General features: G+C 47.7%; 1 protein-coding gene across 1 annotated transcript; it reads right to left on the bottom strand.

Annotated features, from left to right (window-relative positions):
• Positions 1 to 418: 418 nt before the first annotated feature.
• Positions 419 to 7,151, bottom strand: PSMD8 (proteasome 26S subunit, non-ATPase 8). The gene is made up of 7 exons (XM_014848674.3): positions 6,439 to 7,151; positions 5,408 to 5,480; positions 5,187 to 5,289; positions 3,598 to 3,763; positions 2,539 to 2,639; positions 1,376 to 1,487; positions 419 to 653 (listed from the first exon to the last, which is right to left on the bottom strand). Exons 1-7 carry the CDS (start codon positions 6,799 to 6,801, stop codon positions 516 to 518), a joined length of 1,056 nt encoding a protein of 351 aa, XP_014704160.2. The 5' UTR covers positions 6,802 to 7,151; the 3' UTR covers positions 419 to 515.
• Between the last annotated feature and the right edge of the window lie 11,530 nt (positions 7,152 to 18,681).

The following is an 18,681-nucleotide window of genomic DNA, read 5'->3' as shown; positions in this document are numbered from 1 at the left end:
ACCAGGACGAGGCCACCCAGGGCCCACACCTTTCATCCACCCGAGGTCTTGAACTGGTAGCCCACAGACGGGTTCCTTTTCGTACATCATGTACAAAACTGGTTTAATTCATTGCAAACATTTTTTAAAATAGGACACTTCACCCCCTTCACTGACAAACTCTGGTGCCTTGGCCTGGCCTTCCTGTGTCCACGGCTGGCTGCAACAGTCCCTCCACCCAGGGCCTGCGCTCTCCCACAGCCACAGTGCCACTGGGCCCCTGCAGTGGACGTGTGTTTGAGACCTGGGGCAATGGCCACTGGACAGAGCTGACCCAGACAGAGGGTTATCTCAGACCCCCCAGGGCCCCCAAACTTCCCAGCTATTTAGAGATAAGAACGGTGTGCCCACCATTCCCCGGGGAGACAAGGGCCTGGGAGAGAGTGTCGATCCACCTTTATTGGAGACCCGGGTGACCCGGGACTGCGAGGCCTCAGGGGTCTTAAATAACCAGCTGCCCCCCAGGGCCCGGGTGCTCAGACGATCATCTCCAGCTGCCGGGCATACTCGATGACCTGTTTCGCCAGTTCCGTGGAGGGGATGGTGGTATCTTCCGGCTTCTGCTGCTGGCTGGCAAAGCTGTAGTAGTTATTGAGGCCCAGGACCCACCCTCGCTGCAGGAAAGAGGGAGGAGGCAGGGAGTGACCACACGGGCTCCCTCCCCACCCAGCAGGGCCAGCACTGACCTCAAGTGGGCCCTGGCTCACTTCCCTCACCAGCCCTACTCACCCACACAACCCTAGGCAAGTAACTCCCCCTCTCTGTGCCTCAGTTTCTCCATGTTTGAGACAGGGACCCTCATCACACAGCTCTCGGGGTCCACTGTGGGGAGTCAGTGAATCAAGGCCCTGAAGCGTGGAGAATCGTGTTTGGCCGAGTAAACGATCACTAAATACCAGCCCTCACGACCACTCCGGTTCAATTTCACCTCTTCCAGTCTGGTCTCGAGCCTCCCCAGTCCCCAGGGTCACTGCACCCTGCTCACCCACATCTCCGGGACCCTGCTCTTGCAAAAATACCCCGGAGCAAATGGACCAAAGTCTTACGGGGAAAAGCTGCAGCCTCCAAGGAATAAGGGCAAGGACAAGAGTCAAGGCGTGCTGAGTGCCCACCTCACTGGTGCCAGGGGCTCAGCTAGGCTCATCCCACGTCTTACACTCTAGCCTCATTCTACAGATGGGGAAACTGAAGCTCAGAGAAGTCCAGCAACTTGCCTGAGGTCACATAGCTGGATTTAAACATGGGTAGTCTTGCTCCAGTGTCCCCCAGACCACCCCACCCTGCTGTCAGGGAACGCACCCCTTAGCCCCACACCCGGCACCCTGACCCCAGCCACCTTCTTGGCGTAGTCTGTCATCTTTTTGGGTGTGTTGAAGAAGAGGATCCGAGTGGCCTCAGTGAAGAGGATTTTCTCATAGGCCTTCTCGATGCACCCAGCAATCTCATCCCTGGGGGAAGACGGGGTTCTCGTTACTGAGCACGGATGACTCTCCAGGCCGCGTCCCCCCCGACACGTGTGCGCCCTGACCCTTTGGTTCAGCGCTGATGGCTGGAATCTGTCACCTGCCCTTTTTAACAACTCTCCTGCTCAGAGAGAGGACAGCCTGACCAGAGTTGCAAGGCCAGGGCCACAGGAGGGGCCACACTTCAAATCCTGCTCGCAGCCACGAGGCCTTCATGCTGTCTGAAACACAACTCGGGATCCCCATGAGTGGACCTCCCCACCTAACACCATTTCTAGATCTGATTCAGAGGGGGTTCCTCGCACCCCTGACAAGAGGCATTGAGGGACTGAAACAGGAGCAGGGATTAGTGCTGGGGAGCATGCACCCATTTCTGAGGGATGCTATCTCTTAGGCCAAGCGGTAGGTATGCGGGCACTCATTACACCACTCCCTGTTCGTTTTGGAGAGCAGAAATATTTCATAATTAAAAATAACCTAAACCCACTCAACTACCCCTCCTGCTTCCCACCTCGTCTCTGGGCCGGGCTCTGCCACCCGAGGAATGGAAACTCATCTCCATTCAGCACTCTGCCTGAGTGAACCAGCTCTGCCACCACCTGGACACCCTTTTACTTCTCAAGCCCACCTGCCCGTGTGATGTCACTTGTACACACAGCAACCCAAGCGGGGACTGGATGGCCCCATTCTAAAGGGGAAACTGAGGGATGCACAGTTGAGGTGACTGGAGGGGAGGTCCCATGACTAGGGGGCTGGAGCACTTCCAAGATGGCAGCGTGGCCCTGCTCTGCCGAGTGCTATCTGGGCACCACACCCGGGCAGTGCTCGGGACACCGCCCACCACCCACTGCATACAGCCCAGGGAGGGAGGGAGGGCCGCCACCCACAGTCTCACCACCGGGTCAGTCTGCAGAAAAGGAGAACTGATGTGTCAGCCTCCGCAGAGCACAGGGGCCAGAACGGGAGTCAAACTCAGGGCTGTTTGAGTCGAGACTCCAAGTTCTCCCCGAGCCCCACAGGGCCCTGGCCCCCGCACCTGATGGTGTCAAGCAGGATGTCGATGAAGAAGGTATAGCTCTCGGCAGGGATGTTGCCTTTGGCCAGGAACACTTTGTTGTAGCTGCCTTCCATCAGGTACTGCAGAGGCCGGGGTGGGGAAGAAGAGAGGATGAGGGAGAGGCAGCACAGGCGCCGAGGCCTCACCCTGCTCCCGGTGCCTCCAGAACCCCAATCCTGCTAGAACACCCTCTGCCATACAGTCACTCATTCCCCATGCACACTGCGCACCTCCTCCGCCGGGAAGCCCTCCTCGGTTTGTACACATGCATGCACTCCAAAGCTGCCCTGGGCTGGTATCTAACTATCTCATCTAGTCTTCAGTCCCAGGAGGAAGACAGAGCTTGGTCCACGCCGAGCCCAATCCTCCACACCTTTGTCCAAGCTCTGCTTCCTGCTGTACCTGCCCCCACATCCTCTCCCCAAAGCCAAATCCTCTCACGAGACCTCCGCTCCAGGAACTGCTTCTAACCTTACAACTGAGGCTCCGCCCTGAGCCTGTGCGCCCAGTTTCACAAGCACTGTCCTCTTCGCTGAGCTTCCAACACCGTGCATGCTTCTGCCTTGGGACCCCTGGACTGGCTGCTCCCCCCACCTGGATCACTCTCCCCCCAGAGCTCCAGGGGGTTGGGTTCTTCGCCCCTTTCAAGTCTTTCTCAAATCTCCCCTTCCAGCAAGGCCTTCCCTGGCCACCCTTATAAACAATTTCACCCCTGGCCCTGACGCTCCACGCCCTGCCCGCTTTATTTTTCTCAGAGCACTTCCATCTGACGGACCATACAGGTTACTGAAGCTTTTCATGCACTGTCTGCTTCCTCACCCGGACGTCATCCCCACAAGAGCAGGGCTTTTATCTGTTCACCACACAGTCTGAAAACCAACCCCTGGGCCTGGCACCCGGCTGAGCCTCAGTATCTGCTGGATGAATGAGTCCACGGGCTCAAAGATGGGCGGAGCCTGCCCACTCCTCCAGGAAACCCCCCCTAACGTGTCCCCATCCCACCTCCCTTAGCCCGGCCCGTCCTCCCGCCTGCCTCACTTGCTCAAGGGACACGGGATGCTTGATGTAGACATTGGTCTGGATGTCCTTGGCAGGCAGCCGCTCCAACTCTGTGTGGAACTCAGCCACCCGGTTCTGAGACAGCAGGAAGAGAAGGTTGAGACCCAAGAGCTGGTGCATGTAGGCCGACTCGGGGAGCTGCTCCCTGTGGACCAGGGTGGGGAATCCAAGGTAAGGAGGGCTCAGGTGCCTACCAAGCCCCCCACTCCGGGCTCCAGGGCCCCTGATGACTGCCCTGTGCTGTCTCCTTGGAGAGGTATCGGGTCCTGGGTTTTCAGATGAAACTGAGGCCCAGAGAAGCACAAAGAAGTCACAAGTCCCGTGGGCCCAAGCAAGCGACCTCACTTCAGTAAAGTGACTCAGCCTTGATTTACTCAGCTGTAAAATGGGTATCACCACAGGATCCATCTCATAGAGGCAGGTTAAATGAATAAGAGTTAAGTGAATGAAATGATTTAACCCAGGTAAAGTGATCAGAACAGTACAGGCCCAAAAGAGTACTGTACAGTCACATGCTGCATAACGGCGTTTCGGTCAACGACAACTGCATGTACAATGGTGGTCCCACAAGATCAGTGCCATAGAGCCTAGGTGTGTAGCAGGCTGTACCATCTGGGTTTGTGTAAGTGCATTCGGTGATGTTCACACAACAAGAGAATCACCTAATGTCACATTTCTCAGAACGTATCCCCATCGTTAAGCGATGTGTGGCTGTGTAAATGTTAGCTGTGATTAGGATGTTATAAACCATCACCCTTACTCTAAGGGAAAGCTGGGGCCCAGGGAGTTGAAGGCATTTGCCCAAGACCACATAGTCAGGAAGTGGCAAGGTTAGTTTCAAACTCAGGTTTGTCTGACTTCTGATGTCAAATTCTGGACCATTAGTCCATGCAGGCACCACTGAGTTATAAAACATCCCGTTTTACGTTCCATACATATCCAGTGACTCCCTGCTGTGGGTCTGGCCCCACGCCAGGCAGTGCTGGGACACAGCAGGGACCAAGACCCCTCTGCCTTTAGGAGGCTCACAGTCCAGTGGGGGAGACAGAGCCTGGTGGGCAGAGAGGCCAGGGCCTGGATTGGGGGTGGGGGGTACAGGCACAGGGGTCAGGGCTGAAACAGCACTGGAGGCCACAGGAGAGCTTGGTCCGGAGCCTGAGGGCCATGGAGAACCACGACAGGTTCTAAGCAGGGCATGAACATGGTCAAATTGTAGTGTCACAAAGATCCTACTAACTGTCATGGGGGATGAATCCAAGGGGGCAAGGGGCAAGGGACAAGGCTGGGGCCAGGGCAGGCGAAAGGCAATGGTGGCTATACTCTGGAGTGGAAACGGAGTGTGAGAAGGTAGAGGGGGAGAAAGATTGGAGGCCAACAGAGGCCGGATGGTGCAATCCTAGACTCAGGGGCTCCAGGCCAACCCGCTGACCCTGCAGTCTCTAGGGATGGAGCTGGGCAAAGGGGGAGTTCCCAAGTGAAGGAAAATGACCCAAGCGGCTGGAGCACCAGGGCTGAAAGAGCCGCCACGTAACACCCCCACCCCCACCAGGGGCAGGGCCCATCCTCACTTGTAATCGAAGTAGTAGCATTTGAGCTGTGCCATGTAGCGCTCGAAGGATGGGATGTCCTTCCGTAGGATGCTCCACTGGGCCCCGATCTCCAGGATGTCACCTGTGGGTGACAGGGTGGGTTCTCAGGAAGTGATTGAGTCCCTAGCCTGACCGCCACTGCTGTGAGTCCTGCCACCACCCCCGGTGCCTCACCCGCCACCAACTCGAGGGACACTCACGGGCCAGAATGAGCTGCTGTTTGGTCAGTTTGGTCCCTGTGGTTGGCAGGAAGTTGAGCTCCAGCAGAACCAGCTGACAATGAGGACAGGGAAGGAAGGAAAGAGGACAGGATTTCAAGCACAGGTCACTTAACCTCTTCTAGGCCTAGGCTTTCCACCCAGAAGATGGAGCTCATCATCATCCCTGACTCATAAGGTAATTCTCAGTATTGAAGGCGTCAGTCCTCCGAAAGCACGAGAACAGGGCCTGGGCACACTGTGGGCGCCCATTTAGGATGACCTCAGATTACAATAATTCACAGCCTCACTGGGCAAACAGGACACACACTGCGCCTGACCCAATGGACGCAAGGGAGTGTGGGGGACAGAGCATCTTCAATTGCTCAGCAGACTCTCTACTGACTTGCGCCCAACCTGCCCCCCAAAATCCACAGCAGGGAGGGAGGGGCGCTCACGTCCCCCACAGCCCAGCCCACACAGCATTTTTTATCCCACACACCCTCTCAGCCACTTGCTCCAGCCCACTGCGTCTTACTCTTTCCCAAACACTTGGTCTGAAGCACCTTGAGCCCCATTCGGTCCTCTAGAATAAGATTATCTGTCTAGATTTAGTCGTGCGCTCACCATGTGGCCGGCCCCCAGCCCGCACAGACGCGTCCTAAGCTCCAGATCTCTCCAACTCTAACTTGGCCTGGTCTTGATCACATACCCCATCATCTCAGCCTTCTCCTTTCATCACCCGGTACAGCCCTCAGTCCCCACTTGGTCTCGTCCAGAACCCGCCATCAGAAAAACCCCGACACCCCCGTCCTGCCACCCCAGCCAGCCAGACCCCCCAATTTTAACCTCTCCCTCGGCTGTGGCAGACCCGCGCTGCTGCGCTCCAGGCCCCGCTCGCCTCGTCCCCCTCCACGCCCACACGTGGGCTGTCCCGCACCCTCCGCGCCGTCAGATCCCCAGCCCACCCGGGCCCCGTGGGCAGCGCGGCTTCCCCGCGGCCGGACCCCGGGAGCGCCCCCGCGCAGCCCTACCTTGAGCCGGCCCAGCTCTTCCCCGCACTTGCTCAGATTGGGGCTTTTACGGTTCCACTCGCCCTTGAGTTGCTCGTACATGCCGGCCGCCGCCTGCAGGACCGCGCCCGAGGCTGCCGCAGGCCCCGAGCTCGAGGCGCCCGCCGCCCCGTTCACCGCCGCGGCCGCCATCTTCCGTGATGCGGCAAACCGCCGGCCCAACTTACGGCAGCGCCGCCGGCAGACGCTCGCCCGGCGGAAGTGGGGCCGGGAGGCGGGGCCTGCGACCAGGGGCGGGGCTAGAGCCGCCGGGCCCCGCCCGCCGCGGTTGGCTTTCTGTCGCTCTCGGGGAGGTGCCCTCGGAGCCCGGCCCTTCACCAACATGACCGTCGGAGCTCCGCCTCTACTGTCGCTCAAGATGGTGACCGAAGTCGCCTCCTGCCCTAACTGAAAATGGGAGCGGTCGCAACGCCCCTCTGCCGCCCTTGATCAGTATGGCTGCCGTGGCTTCAGTCTGGGCGTTCGGGATGCTGCGTTTCGCCTTGGAGGTTCCACCTTCGTGGCCGCTTCTCTAAGACGGCAGCTGGCGACCGTGGAGCCGTGGGGACAGCTGTTCTTGTTCCCCCTCATAGACAGGCTTTGAGAAGCTAGGTGGCCTTCCCAGGACTAGCAGCCAGGATGGGAGACTAGGTGTTTCCCTCTCGTCTCTCAGCGCATCCTCCCGAGCTTTCTCCGAGCTGGTGCAAATGCGCACGAACTTTACAGAAGTCATCCGCGCTTATGGCTTCAAATGCCACATGTATGCGGAGCATTCCCAATTCTTTATCCCTACTGCTGGTTCCTCCACAGATACCATACCTGCCTATTCAACAGCTCCACTTTTTCTCAAAGACTCCACTTTTTCTCACACCCAACTCTGTCTCCATCATTTAGATTGTCAGCTCCATGACAGAAGGGATATTTATTGATTTTCTTTCTGTCTGTCTTTCCTTCTTCCTTCCTTCCTCCCTTCCTTCCCTTTCTTTCTTTCCTTCTTTTTTTTTTTTTTTGCTGAGGAAGATTCTCCCTGAGCTAACATGCATTGCCAATCTTCCACTTTTTTTCTTTCTTATGTGGACCCCCACCCCAGCATGGCCGCTAGCAGGAGTGGTGTAGCTCCGAGCCTAGGAGCCGAACCCAGGCCTCTGAAGTGGACTGTGTGGAACGTAACCACTAGGCCACCAGGGCTGGCCTATATCGGTTTTCTTTACTGCTGTATTTCCAGCGTGTAATAGACAGTCAATAAATATTTGTTGAATGAGTGAATGAATAGATATGTAAAATAAGTTGTATCTTTTTAAAAAGTTTTTAAACAAAAACTGGATCGTACTATACATATTTTTTTAAAAAGAAAAAACAACATGCTTTTTAGCAATATGCTAAAGATATCTCTGCAGATCAATGGACGTATTTCTGACACTTAAAAAAACTGGCTGCATAATATTCCACAGTGTGAATATACCACAATTCATTTAACAGTTCTCATGTTAATATTTGGGTTATTTTTGTTTATTTGTTTGCCACTGCTAACAATGCTACAATAAAGATCCTTAAATGCATTTCCTAGAATACAGTTGTTTTGTTTCTAAGGGACAGGTCCTAAGATTACTAAGATATGCATTTTTTTCTTTTTTAAGATTCTCACCTGAGCTAACAACTGTTGCCAATCTTCTTCTTTTTTTCTTTCTGCTTTTTCTCCCCAAATCCCCCCAGTACATAGTTGTATATTTTTAGTTGTGGGTCCCTCTAGTTGTGGTACGTGGGACACCACCTCAGCATCACCTGACGAGCGGTGCCATGTCTGCACCCAGGATCCAAACCAGTGAGGCCCTGGGCCACAACTGTGGAGTGCACGCACTTAACCACTCTGCCACAGGGCCGGCCCCAAGATATGCATATTTTTAATTTTGGTGGAAATCATAAGATCGCTTTCCAAAGTTGTAGCAGCCCACAGTTCCACCAGCAATGAAAGAGTACTGGCATCACAGCCCCTGGTCTTTATAGTTTCTCCTTCCTTTTGCCAGTCTGATAGGGAGCAAGCACTAGTTTTTTATTGCTTTAGTTTGCATTTCCACTAATGAGGTTGAGCATCCTTTCCTGCGTTTGTTGAACATTTGGATTTCCTCTTCTCTTAAATTTTCTGCGAGGTTGTTGCATTTTCCTATAAATGTTTAGGCACTTCTGCGTATTAGAGATAAAACTCTTGTCAAATCTGTTACAACTATCTTCTTTGGTCTATTTATCTTCTGAATTTATTTATTTACCTGTCCCAGTGCAAAATTTAATTTTCATATAGTCAAATTTATGTAACTTTCCCTTCGTGACGTGTCAATTTAGAAAGCAAACTTGCCTGTTATTTTACCCTCAAAATGAGTTTATTCAGGAATAGCCAAAAGATTTGCAAATCGGGGCATGCATGCTATGGCCAAACCGTAGGCACACCCGGAAATCAAAGGCGGAGAGCTTGCTTTTATAGAGAAAAAGGGGAAGTGGGGAGGGGTCCTTCCACAGGAAAGTCCATTAGGGGAAAGTAACAGTTCACTGAGGCAGCGGCTTCTCACTGGCTGAGCTGCTGCCAGGTGGGGAGAGGAATCTTCCTTTATTAGTAAAGTAGTTTTACTTCCTGCGGAAGATGCCAGAAGACGCAAGTGTCCATCTCTTCTCTTTTGAGTAATTGACGATATGTGCTAGAACGGGCGAGCGCCCCCTACAGGCCTTCCCGATTGCAATTTAGTTGAGGTTTCTTTCATTAATTTCCACAGACAGCTGTGCTTTCTTTTTTAGGAAGTTCTTCCCATGTCAAAGTAAAACAAATACTCTCCAGATTTTTGGGTAAAATATTTGTGTTTTTCCACATGTAATTTTTATTAACCTTGGATTAACTTTTTCATATGGGATCCAAATTTGATTTCATTCCTCATGGTCAATTTTTCCAGAACCATTTATTAAATAAAGCATTGCTTTCCCACCAAAATGAGAGACATTTGTGTCTTATTTTAAATCTCTTCAACAATCAGATATACTTTAAGGCATCTATTGTATTCTTCTAGTCTATATTTATTCTTGGTAAATATCATACTGTTTGTAATGATACGTATAGATCATTATTTTGTTGTTGAGGTGAAATTCACATAACATAAAACTGACCTTTTTAAAGTGAACAATTCAGTCGCATTTAATATATTCACAGTGTTGCAAATACCACCTCTGTCTACCTCCAAAACATTTTTGTCACCACAAAAGGAAACCCCATGCCCCTTAAGCAGCTGCATCCCCTTCCCTTTTTTTCCTTGCCACTGGTAATCATCACTCTGCATTCTGCCTCTACGGCAACGTTTTTGAGGTTCATAGATGTCGCAGCATCTGTCAGTACTTCATTCCTTTTTATGGCTGAATAATATTCCATTGTATGGCTACACTACGATTTGCTTACCATTCATTCATTGATTCATTCATTGATGAACATTTGGGCTGTTTTCACCTTTTGGCTTTGTGAGTAGTGTTGATATGAACATGTACTTGCTTGAGAACATGATTTCAGTTGTTTTAGATGATATACCTAGGAGTGGAACTGCTAGATGATATGGTAATTCTATGTTTAACTTTTTTTTTTTTGGTGAGGAAAATTGGCCCTGAGCTAACATCTGTTACCAATCTTCCTCTTTTTGTTTGAGGAAGATTATCCCTGAGCTAACAGCTTTGCCAGTCTTCCTCTATTTTTTGTACATGGGACTCTGCCACAGCATGGCTTGATGAGCGGTGTGTATGTCTGTGCCCAGAATCCAAACCGGTGAACCCCGGGCCGCCCAAAGTGGAGCGCATGAACTTAACCACTACACCATCAGGTCGGCCCCAGTTTAACTTTTTGAGGAACCAATAAACTGTTTTCCCCTTAACCATTTTATATTCCCATCATCTATGTTCTCCAGTTCCAATTTCTCCACATCCTCACCCACACTTGCTGTGTCTGCTGTTTTTATTAAAATTATAGCCATCCTGATGAGTATAAAGTGGTATCTCACTGTGGGTTTGATTTGCGTTTCCCTGATAACTAATGATGGTGAGCATCATTTCATGTGCTTATTGGCCATTTATATATCTTCTTTGGAGAAATGTCTATTCAAGTCCCTTGCTCATTTTTTAATTGGGTTGTATGTGATTTTTGTTGTTGGGTTGTAGGAGTTCTTTGTATCTTAGATATTAATCTTTATCAGATAATTGATTAACAAAGATTTTCTCCGATTCTGTGAGTTGCCTTTTCACTCTTTTTATAGTATCCTTTGACTCACAAATGTTCTTAATTTTGATGAAGTCTAATTTACCTATTTTTTTTTGCCTGCACTTTTGATATTATATTTAAGAAATCATTGCCAAGTCAAAGGTCAAGATTTTGTGTTAAAGCTTTAGCTCTTAGATTTAGGAATCTGATCCATTTTGAGTTAACTTTTGTATATGGTGTAAGGTAAGGGCCCAACTTTATTTTTTTGCATGTGGATATCCAGTTTTCCCAGTGCATTTGTCGGAAAGAGTGTCTTTTCCCCATTGGATTTGGCACCCTGGTCAAAAATCAATTGAGGGGCCGGTCCCCTGGCCGAGTGGTTAAGTTTGTGCACTCCGATTTGTCGGCCCAGGGTTTCTCCAGTTCAGATCCTGGGCGCACACCTGGCACTGCTTATCTGGCCATGCTGAGGCGGCGTCCCACACAGCACAACCAGAAGGACCCACAACTAGAATATACAACTGTGCACTGGGGGCATTTGGGGAAAAGAAGAAGTAGAAAAACAGGAGATTGGCAACAGATGTTAGCTCAGGTGCCAATCTTAAAAAAAAAAAAAATCAACTGACTATGTATGTGAGGGTTTATTTCTGAGCTCTCTATTCTGTTACATTGGTCTGTATGTCTGTCTTTATGCCAGCACCACACTGTTTTGATTACTGTAGCTTTGCAGTTTGAAGTTAGGAAGTCTGAGTTCTCCAATTTTGTTCTTACATTTCAAGATAGTTTTGGCTATTTGGGGTCCCTTGCAATTCCATGAGTTTAAGGATGGGTTTTCCTATTTCTGCAAAATTGCCACTGGGATCTTGACAGAGATTGCCCTGAATCTGTACATCACTTTGGGTCGTGTTATGGGCCAAGTGGTGTCCTCCCGAAATGTGTATGTTGAAGCTCTAACCCCCAGTACCTCAGAACGTGACAGTAGGTGGAGATGCGGCCTTTAAAGAGGTGATTAAGTTAAAATGAGCCCTCCCCTCATTAGGACGGCCCCAATGCAATCTGGCAGGAGTCTTCATAAGGGGAGGAAATTTGGAGACGCAAAGGGACACTGGGAATGCAACCACACAGAGAAAAGACCAGGTGAGGACACAGCGAGAGGGCAGCCATCAGCAAGCCAAGGATGGAGGACTCAGAAACCAAACCCGCCAACACCTCGATCTAGGACTTCTAGCCTCCAGAATTGTGAGAAAATAAATTCCTCCTGTTTACGCCACCTATCTCTAGCATTTTGTTATGAAAGCCCTAGCAGACCAATATAGGTAGTACTGTCATCTTAACAATGTTAGGTATTCCAACTCATAAACAGTATTTAAATCTCTAATTTCTTTCAGCAATGTTTTGTTGTATACAAGTCTAGATTTTCAGTATACAAGACTTTCACCTCCTTGTGTAAATTTATTCTTAAATATTTTATTCTTTTCGATGTTGTAAACAGAATTATTTTTTGAAATTTCCTTTTGAGATTACTCATTGCTAGTGTATAGAAATACAGCTGATTTTTGCATGTCGATTTTGTATGCTGCAGCTTTGCTGAATTCGTTGATTAGTTCTCACAGTTTCTTTTGTGTGTGGGTTTTACATACAACATGTGTCATCTGCAAACAGACATAAGTTTACTTCTTTCTTTCCAATTTGGATGCCTTCATTTATTTTTTCCTGCCTAATTGCGCTGTCTAGAACTTCAAGTACTATGTTAAGCAGAATAGGGCATCCTTGATTGCTCCCGATCCTGGAGGAAGGAGTTCAGTCTTTCACTACTGAGTATGATGTTAGCTATGAAATTTTTACCTATTACCCTTATCGTGTTAAGGAAGTTCCTATCTAATCCTAGTTTACTGAGAGTTTGTATTATAAAAGGATGTTGGGTTTTGTCAAATGCTTTTTCTGCATCAGTTGAGATTGCTATGAGTTTTTCCTTCATTCTATTAATGTGGTGTATCACTTTGATTGATGTTTGTATGTTGAACTACTTTTACACTCCAGGCATAAATCCCACTTGGCCATGGTGAATAATCTTTTTACTGTGTGCTGAATCTGGTTTGGCAGTGCTCTGTTGAGGATTCTTGCATTTATATTCATGAAGAATATTGGCCTTTAGTTTTCATTCCTTGTGATGTCTTGTCTGGCTTTGGTATGAAGATACAAGGGTAAGAATAAGTTAGGAGATGGTCTCTTCTCTTCAGTTTCTTGGAAGAGTTCGATAAGAATTGGTGATAATTTGTCTTTAAAAATTTGGTCGAATTCCCCAGTGAAGCCATCTAGTCCTAGGCTTTTCTTTATTGGGACATTTTTAAATTATAGATTAAATTTCCTTTCTTGTTATAGATATATTTAAATTTTTAGTTTTTTTGAGTCAGTTTTGGTAGTTTGTATGTTTCTAGGAATTTTTCCCTTTCATCGATGTTATCCCATTTGTCGGTGTACAATTGTTCACAGTGTTCTCTTATAGTCCTTTTTATTTCTGTAAAATAAGTAGTGAGTACTCCTCATGTTCATCTCTGATTCAAGTTGAGTCTTCTCTCCTTTGTTCATAGTCTAGTTAAAGTTTTCTCAATTTTGTTGATCTTTTCAAAGAACTAACTTTCATTTTCATTGATTTTCTCTTTTGTTTTCCTATTCTCTATTTCATTTATCTCCACTCTAGTATTTAGTATTTCCTTCCTTTTGCTAGTTTTTGGTGTCGTTTGCTCTTTTTCTTCTAGCTCCTTGAGGTAGGCAGTTAGGTTATTGACTCGAGGTCTTCCTTCTCTTTTAATGTAGGTGTTTATAATTATGAACTTCCCACTAAGCACTGCTTTGGCTGCATCCCATAAATTTTGGTATGCTGTGATTGCATTTTCATTTTTTTCAAAGTATTTTCTAATTTTCCCTTGTGATCTGTTCTTTGACCCATTGGTTGTTTGAGTGTATCATTTAATTTCCACAGATTTATGAATTTTCCACTTTTCCTTCTGCTAATTTCTAGTTTCATTCCATTGTAATCAGAAAGGATACTTTGGAAGATTTCAATATTTTTTATTTTATGAAGACATGTTTCATGGCCTAATATATCATCTGTCCTGGAGAGTGTGTATTCTGCTGTTGTTGGGTAAAGCGTTCTTTATATGTCTGTAGGTCTAACGGGTTTATAGTGTAATCAAGTCCTCTGTTTCCTTATTGATCTTCTCTCTGGTTGTTCTATCCATTATAGAAAGGGAGGTACTGAAGTCTCCAACTATTATTCAGAACTATCTATTCCTCCTTTCAATTATGTCAATTTTTGCTTCATATATTTTGGCATTCTATTTTAGGTGCATTATTATATTATATTATATTATATATATTATACATATGGTATATCTTCTTGTTGGATTGAGCCTTTTATCAATGTATGTCCTTTGTCTCTTACAAGCTTTTTGACTTCAAGTCTATTTTTTCTTGGAATAATATAGCCACCCCAGCTCTTTTTTGGTTACTTTTTGCACAGAATATCTTTCCTCATCCTTTTACTTTTAATCTTTTGGGTCTATAAATTGATTCTCTTGTGGATAGCACATAGAAGAGGAGGATCATGTTTTTTTAATCCACTCTGCCAATTTCTGCCTTTTAATAGGACACTAACCTATTTACATTTAAAGTAATTACTAATAAGAAGGATTTACTTCTACCATTTAGCTATTTGTTTTCTCTGTTTTATATGTTTTTTTGTTCCACAATTTCTCCATGATTGCTTTTTAAAAAAATCTAGTTGATTATTCATAGTGTACCACTTTCCTTCCCTTATTTCCTTTCTGTATATTTTTTAGTTATTTTCTTAGTGGTTACCTTGGGGATTATGATTAAAATCTGAAAGTTGGGGCCAGCCCGGTGGCACAGCGGTTAAGTTCGCACGTTCCACTTCGGCGGCCCGGGGTTCACCAATTCAGATCCTGGGTGCGGACATGGCACCGCTTGTCAAGCCATGCTGTGGTAGGCGTCCCACAGATAAAGCAGAGGAAGATGGGCACGGATGTTAGCTCAGGGCCAGTCTTCCTCAAAAAAAAAAAAAAAAACCCTGAAACTTACAACAACTTAAGTTTGAAAAATGTCAGATTAATTTCAATAGTATACAGACACTCTGCTCCACCCCTCCTCTTTTATATTGTTATCATCACAATTTCATCGTTACATATTGTGTGCTCATTAACATTAATTTATAATTATTGTTTTATGCAACTGCCTGTGAAATAATGCAGGGAAAAGACTTATACCTCAGTTCCTCCTCCCTGCGCCTTGACCTGGACCCTCACTCAAGGCGGTAAGATGGAGCAACTGCAGGCAGGACTCAGGTTGTTTCCAATCTCTCAGGGATCACTGGTCTTTATTACATGGTGTTCAGTGTCTTGAAAACCATTGTTTCATGTATTGTGTCTGTTTGTTTCAGCTATGAGGGTAAATCCAGTCCCTGTTCCTCCATCTTGGCCAGAAATGGAGATGGTGATATTTAAAACAGACATTGACTTGGCTGATGCAGGATTATGATCAGGACCATGAGGTGATTTGAAGGAATCCTGGTGCTGGTGTGCAGAATTTCTCAACTCTTGTGGGAACATCCTTGGCCAGCAGACTTTGCACACATGGATGCTGCCAGCTCTGGTTGCTACTGTCAGGTTTTCCTATCATTAAGAGCTGACTACTTTTGATATTTTGTGGAAATGTTACCGAACCTGAAGTGAGTTTGCTCACCCGTTGTGCAGCAAGCCAATCTCTGACACCGGGTGTGGTGGAAGAAAGTAGGAATTTTATTTTTGCATAGCGCTGAGCAAGGAGAGAGGGCAGCTAACGCTGAAATCCCAAGCTCCCGGAAAAGCTAAAAGGAAGGGTTTTTATTTGGGGTTTTAGGTGGGGGAGGGGGAGCATATGGCCTTGCTGGTCGGAGCTTTCCCACCAGCCTGTGTTTGGCCTTGAGACACTTGCAGAGGAGGGAGCTCATGACCTTGCTGGTCAGCAGCTTTCCCACCAGCCTGTATCTCTTTGCGGGAGGAGATAGTCCAGGTACTTGTCCTTGACGGTGTCTGTCTCCATGGAGGATAGCGGGTTCTGGAGCCAGGAAGCCAGGGAGTAAGCAGGGAATGAGTGTTTTGGTTTTAACCCCATATATGCTGGGTTTAATGTGGGGAAGCTGATATCAGGGTCGATATCAGAAAAGGCTGCTAGCCAAAATCAGGTCCAAAAGTTCCCTCTGTAGTGGGAAAAGATTCATACAGACTTGTGTTATTCCCAGGAACATTCATTGAATGGAAGTGTACCTCCCAACGCGGGGACACGCATCTTCTCAATCACTCGTTTATGTCAAGCTTTACCACCTTTCAGCAAGATTGTACACTTTTCTTAAGTCCTGTTCTTCTCCAGACAGATTTATTCCGAGGTGTTTTGTAGTTTGTGTGGCTATCAGGAATTGGACAAATTGTATTTTTTCATCTTGAACTTTTAGTTCTAGTACCAAAAAAAGCTATTGATTTTGTACAGTTGTCCTATATACAGAAACCTTTTCAAATGGTCTTAATTCATTTAGGTTTCTTTTCTTACAGGAGTCATTCAGATGTCTTCGGTACACAACATTTCTTCTGAATATACAGTAGCCCCCCTTATCCATGGTTTGGCTTTCTGTGGTTTAGTTGCCTGTGGTCAACTGCAGTCTGAAAATATTAAGTGGAAAATTCCAGAAATAAACAATTCATCAGTTTTCAATTGAGTGCTGTTCTGTGTAGCATGATGAAATCCCGTCCCAGCCCACTGTGTCCCATGCAGACGTGAATCACCCCTTTGTCCAGCGTGTCCACACTGTTATCTGCTGCCCATCCGTTAGTCAGTCAGTAGCCAAGTCAGTTATCAGATTGATTGACTGTCGCAGTATCACAGTGCTGGTGTTCAAGTAACCCTTATTTTACTTAGTAACGGCCCCAAAGCTCAAGAGTAGTGTTGCTGGCAATTCGGATATGCCAAAGAGAAGCTGTAAAGGGCTTCCTTTAAATAAAAAGGTGGAAGTTCTTGACTTAATAAGGAAAGAAAAAAATTCAAATGGTGAGGTTGCCAAGACCTACAGTGAGAACAGATTTTCTGTTTATGAAATTGTGAAGGAAAAAACGTTGTGCTAGTTTTGCTGTTGCACCTCAAATATGTATCTTTAGGAAAAAACATAGTACATATAGGGTTTGGTAATATCTGTGCTTTCAGGCATCCACTGGGGGTCTTGGAACATATCCCCGATGGGGGGCTACTGTAGAGATAATTTTTGCCTTTTCTTTTCTAACGTGTAGAGTTATTCTTTTTCTTGTCTTGTTACATTAGCTAAAAACCTCCACACACAGTGTTGAAACAGTGGCAAGAGGAGTCATTCCTGTTTTGTTCCTGATCTTAATGAAAATGGCTCCGGCATTGAACTACCACAGGTCACACGCCATCTGTCTTTGGTAATCAGGCCATTTGATAATCATGTTCAGTTTCCTTCTATTTCTATTTGACTTGGAATTTAGGTAAGGAACGGGTGTTGAATTTTAGAAAAAGCCCATCCAAGCACCTGTTTATGTAATCACACGTGTCTGTCACCTGAGCCTCTGTTTCTTCATCTGTGAAGTGGGGCTAATGAGAGCCCTTTCCTGATAAAACATCATAGGGATTACCGGACAATCCAAGGAAAGGGCTCTGCTGTGGACTGAATGTCGCGTCCCCACCAAATGTATGTGTTGAAACCTAACCCTCGATGTGATGGCTTTAGGAGGCGGGGCCTTTGGGAGGTGATTAGGTCATGAGGGTGGAGCCATCATAATTGAGATTGATGCTCTTATAAGAGAGACCGCAGAGCCCTACCTCACCCCTTCCACCACGTGAGGAGGCAGCCAAAAGACGACTGTCTATGAACCAGGAAGCAGGTGCTCACCAGATGCCGAATCTGCCAGCACCTCGATCTCAGATTTCCCGTCTCCATAACCGTGAGAAATAAATTTCTGTTATTTGTAAGCCCCCAGTCTACGGTACTCTGTTACAGCAGCCTAAACAGATGAAGATAGGTCTAACCGGGATATTCCCTCATCGCGTTCTCCTTAATTGCATCAATGCAATTGGTTTTGTTGGCAGACAAGTCTCTACTTCCGACCACTGTGCCATACTGCTTGACCATCCCCGGCCTCCCTCCTGAACCCCAGGTCCCAGGTGCCCGCGGCCTCCTGCATGGCCTCCCCTAGAAATCTCTCAGGTCTCCCACACGCACCAGGACACCAATCGGCCTCAGTATCTCCCCCAAACCTGCTCCTTCTCCCTGCACCTTATCTCGGGGACAGCCTCTTTGTCCCCTGGTCTCCAGGACAGATCCCTGGGCCTTTTCCTAAATGCCTCCCTCACTCCCACTCCCTCCGTGGCCCACCAGCCCCACAGCCTGTCCCCTAGGCCTCCCGAGCATCTCTCCCACCTGCCCCCTCCTCTCCTCCCTCCACCAGGCTTTGGTCCAGCTCACCCTCTTGTGCGCAGGTCCCTGGCCTACTGCCTTCCTGGGATCTCTGCCTCCAGCCCTGAGCTGTCCTCCACAGGGCTGCCAGGAGCATCTTTCTACATCAGACCGTGGTCCTTCGGGTTCTCGCCTCTGCTAATTCTCAAGCTCCATAACGTGACCTCAGTGGCCTTGCCTGCTCTGGAGCTGTGCTGTCTCATCATGGACAAGCTGACCTGGCTGTCTGCCCTGGTGTCCCCTCACAGCATGTGTCCCCTGGGCCTGTACTCCTGGAGCAGAGGAGTGGAGGGGGATGGTGAGACAACCTCCATAGTCAGTCCGCCCAGGCCCTTTGGGGAGGGGCTGGAGTTGAGCCTATTCAGTGAATGGGGAGTGGAGTCCAAAGGCACATTTGCTTTTTGCCTTTCAGTCTCCTTTTCCCGTTCCTGAGAGCACATTTTCCTCATAAGAACTGCCCTTCCACACACACAAGCAAGAGACGAGG

The sequence above is a fragment of the Equus asinus genome, chromosome 26, assembly GCF_041296235.1.
Source record: "Equus asinus isolate D_3611 breed Donkey chromosome 26, EquAss-T2T_v2, whole genome shotgun sequence".
Lineage (NCBI taxonomy): Eukaryota > Metazoa > Chordata > Mammalia > Perissodactyla > Equidae > Equus > Equus asinus.
This window is presented reverse-complemented; position numbering and strand designations above follow the sequence as displayed.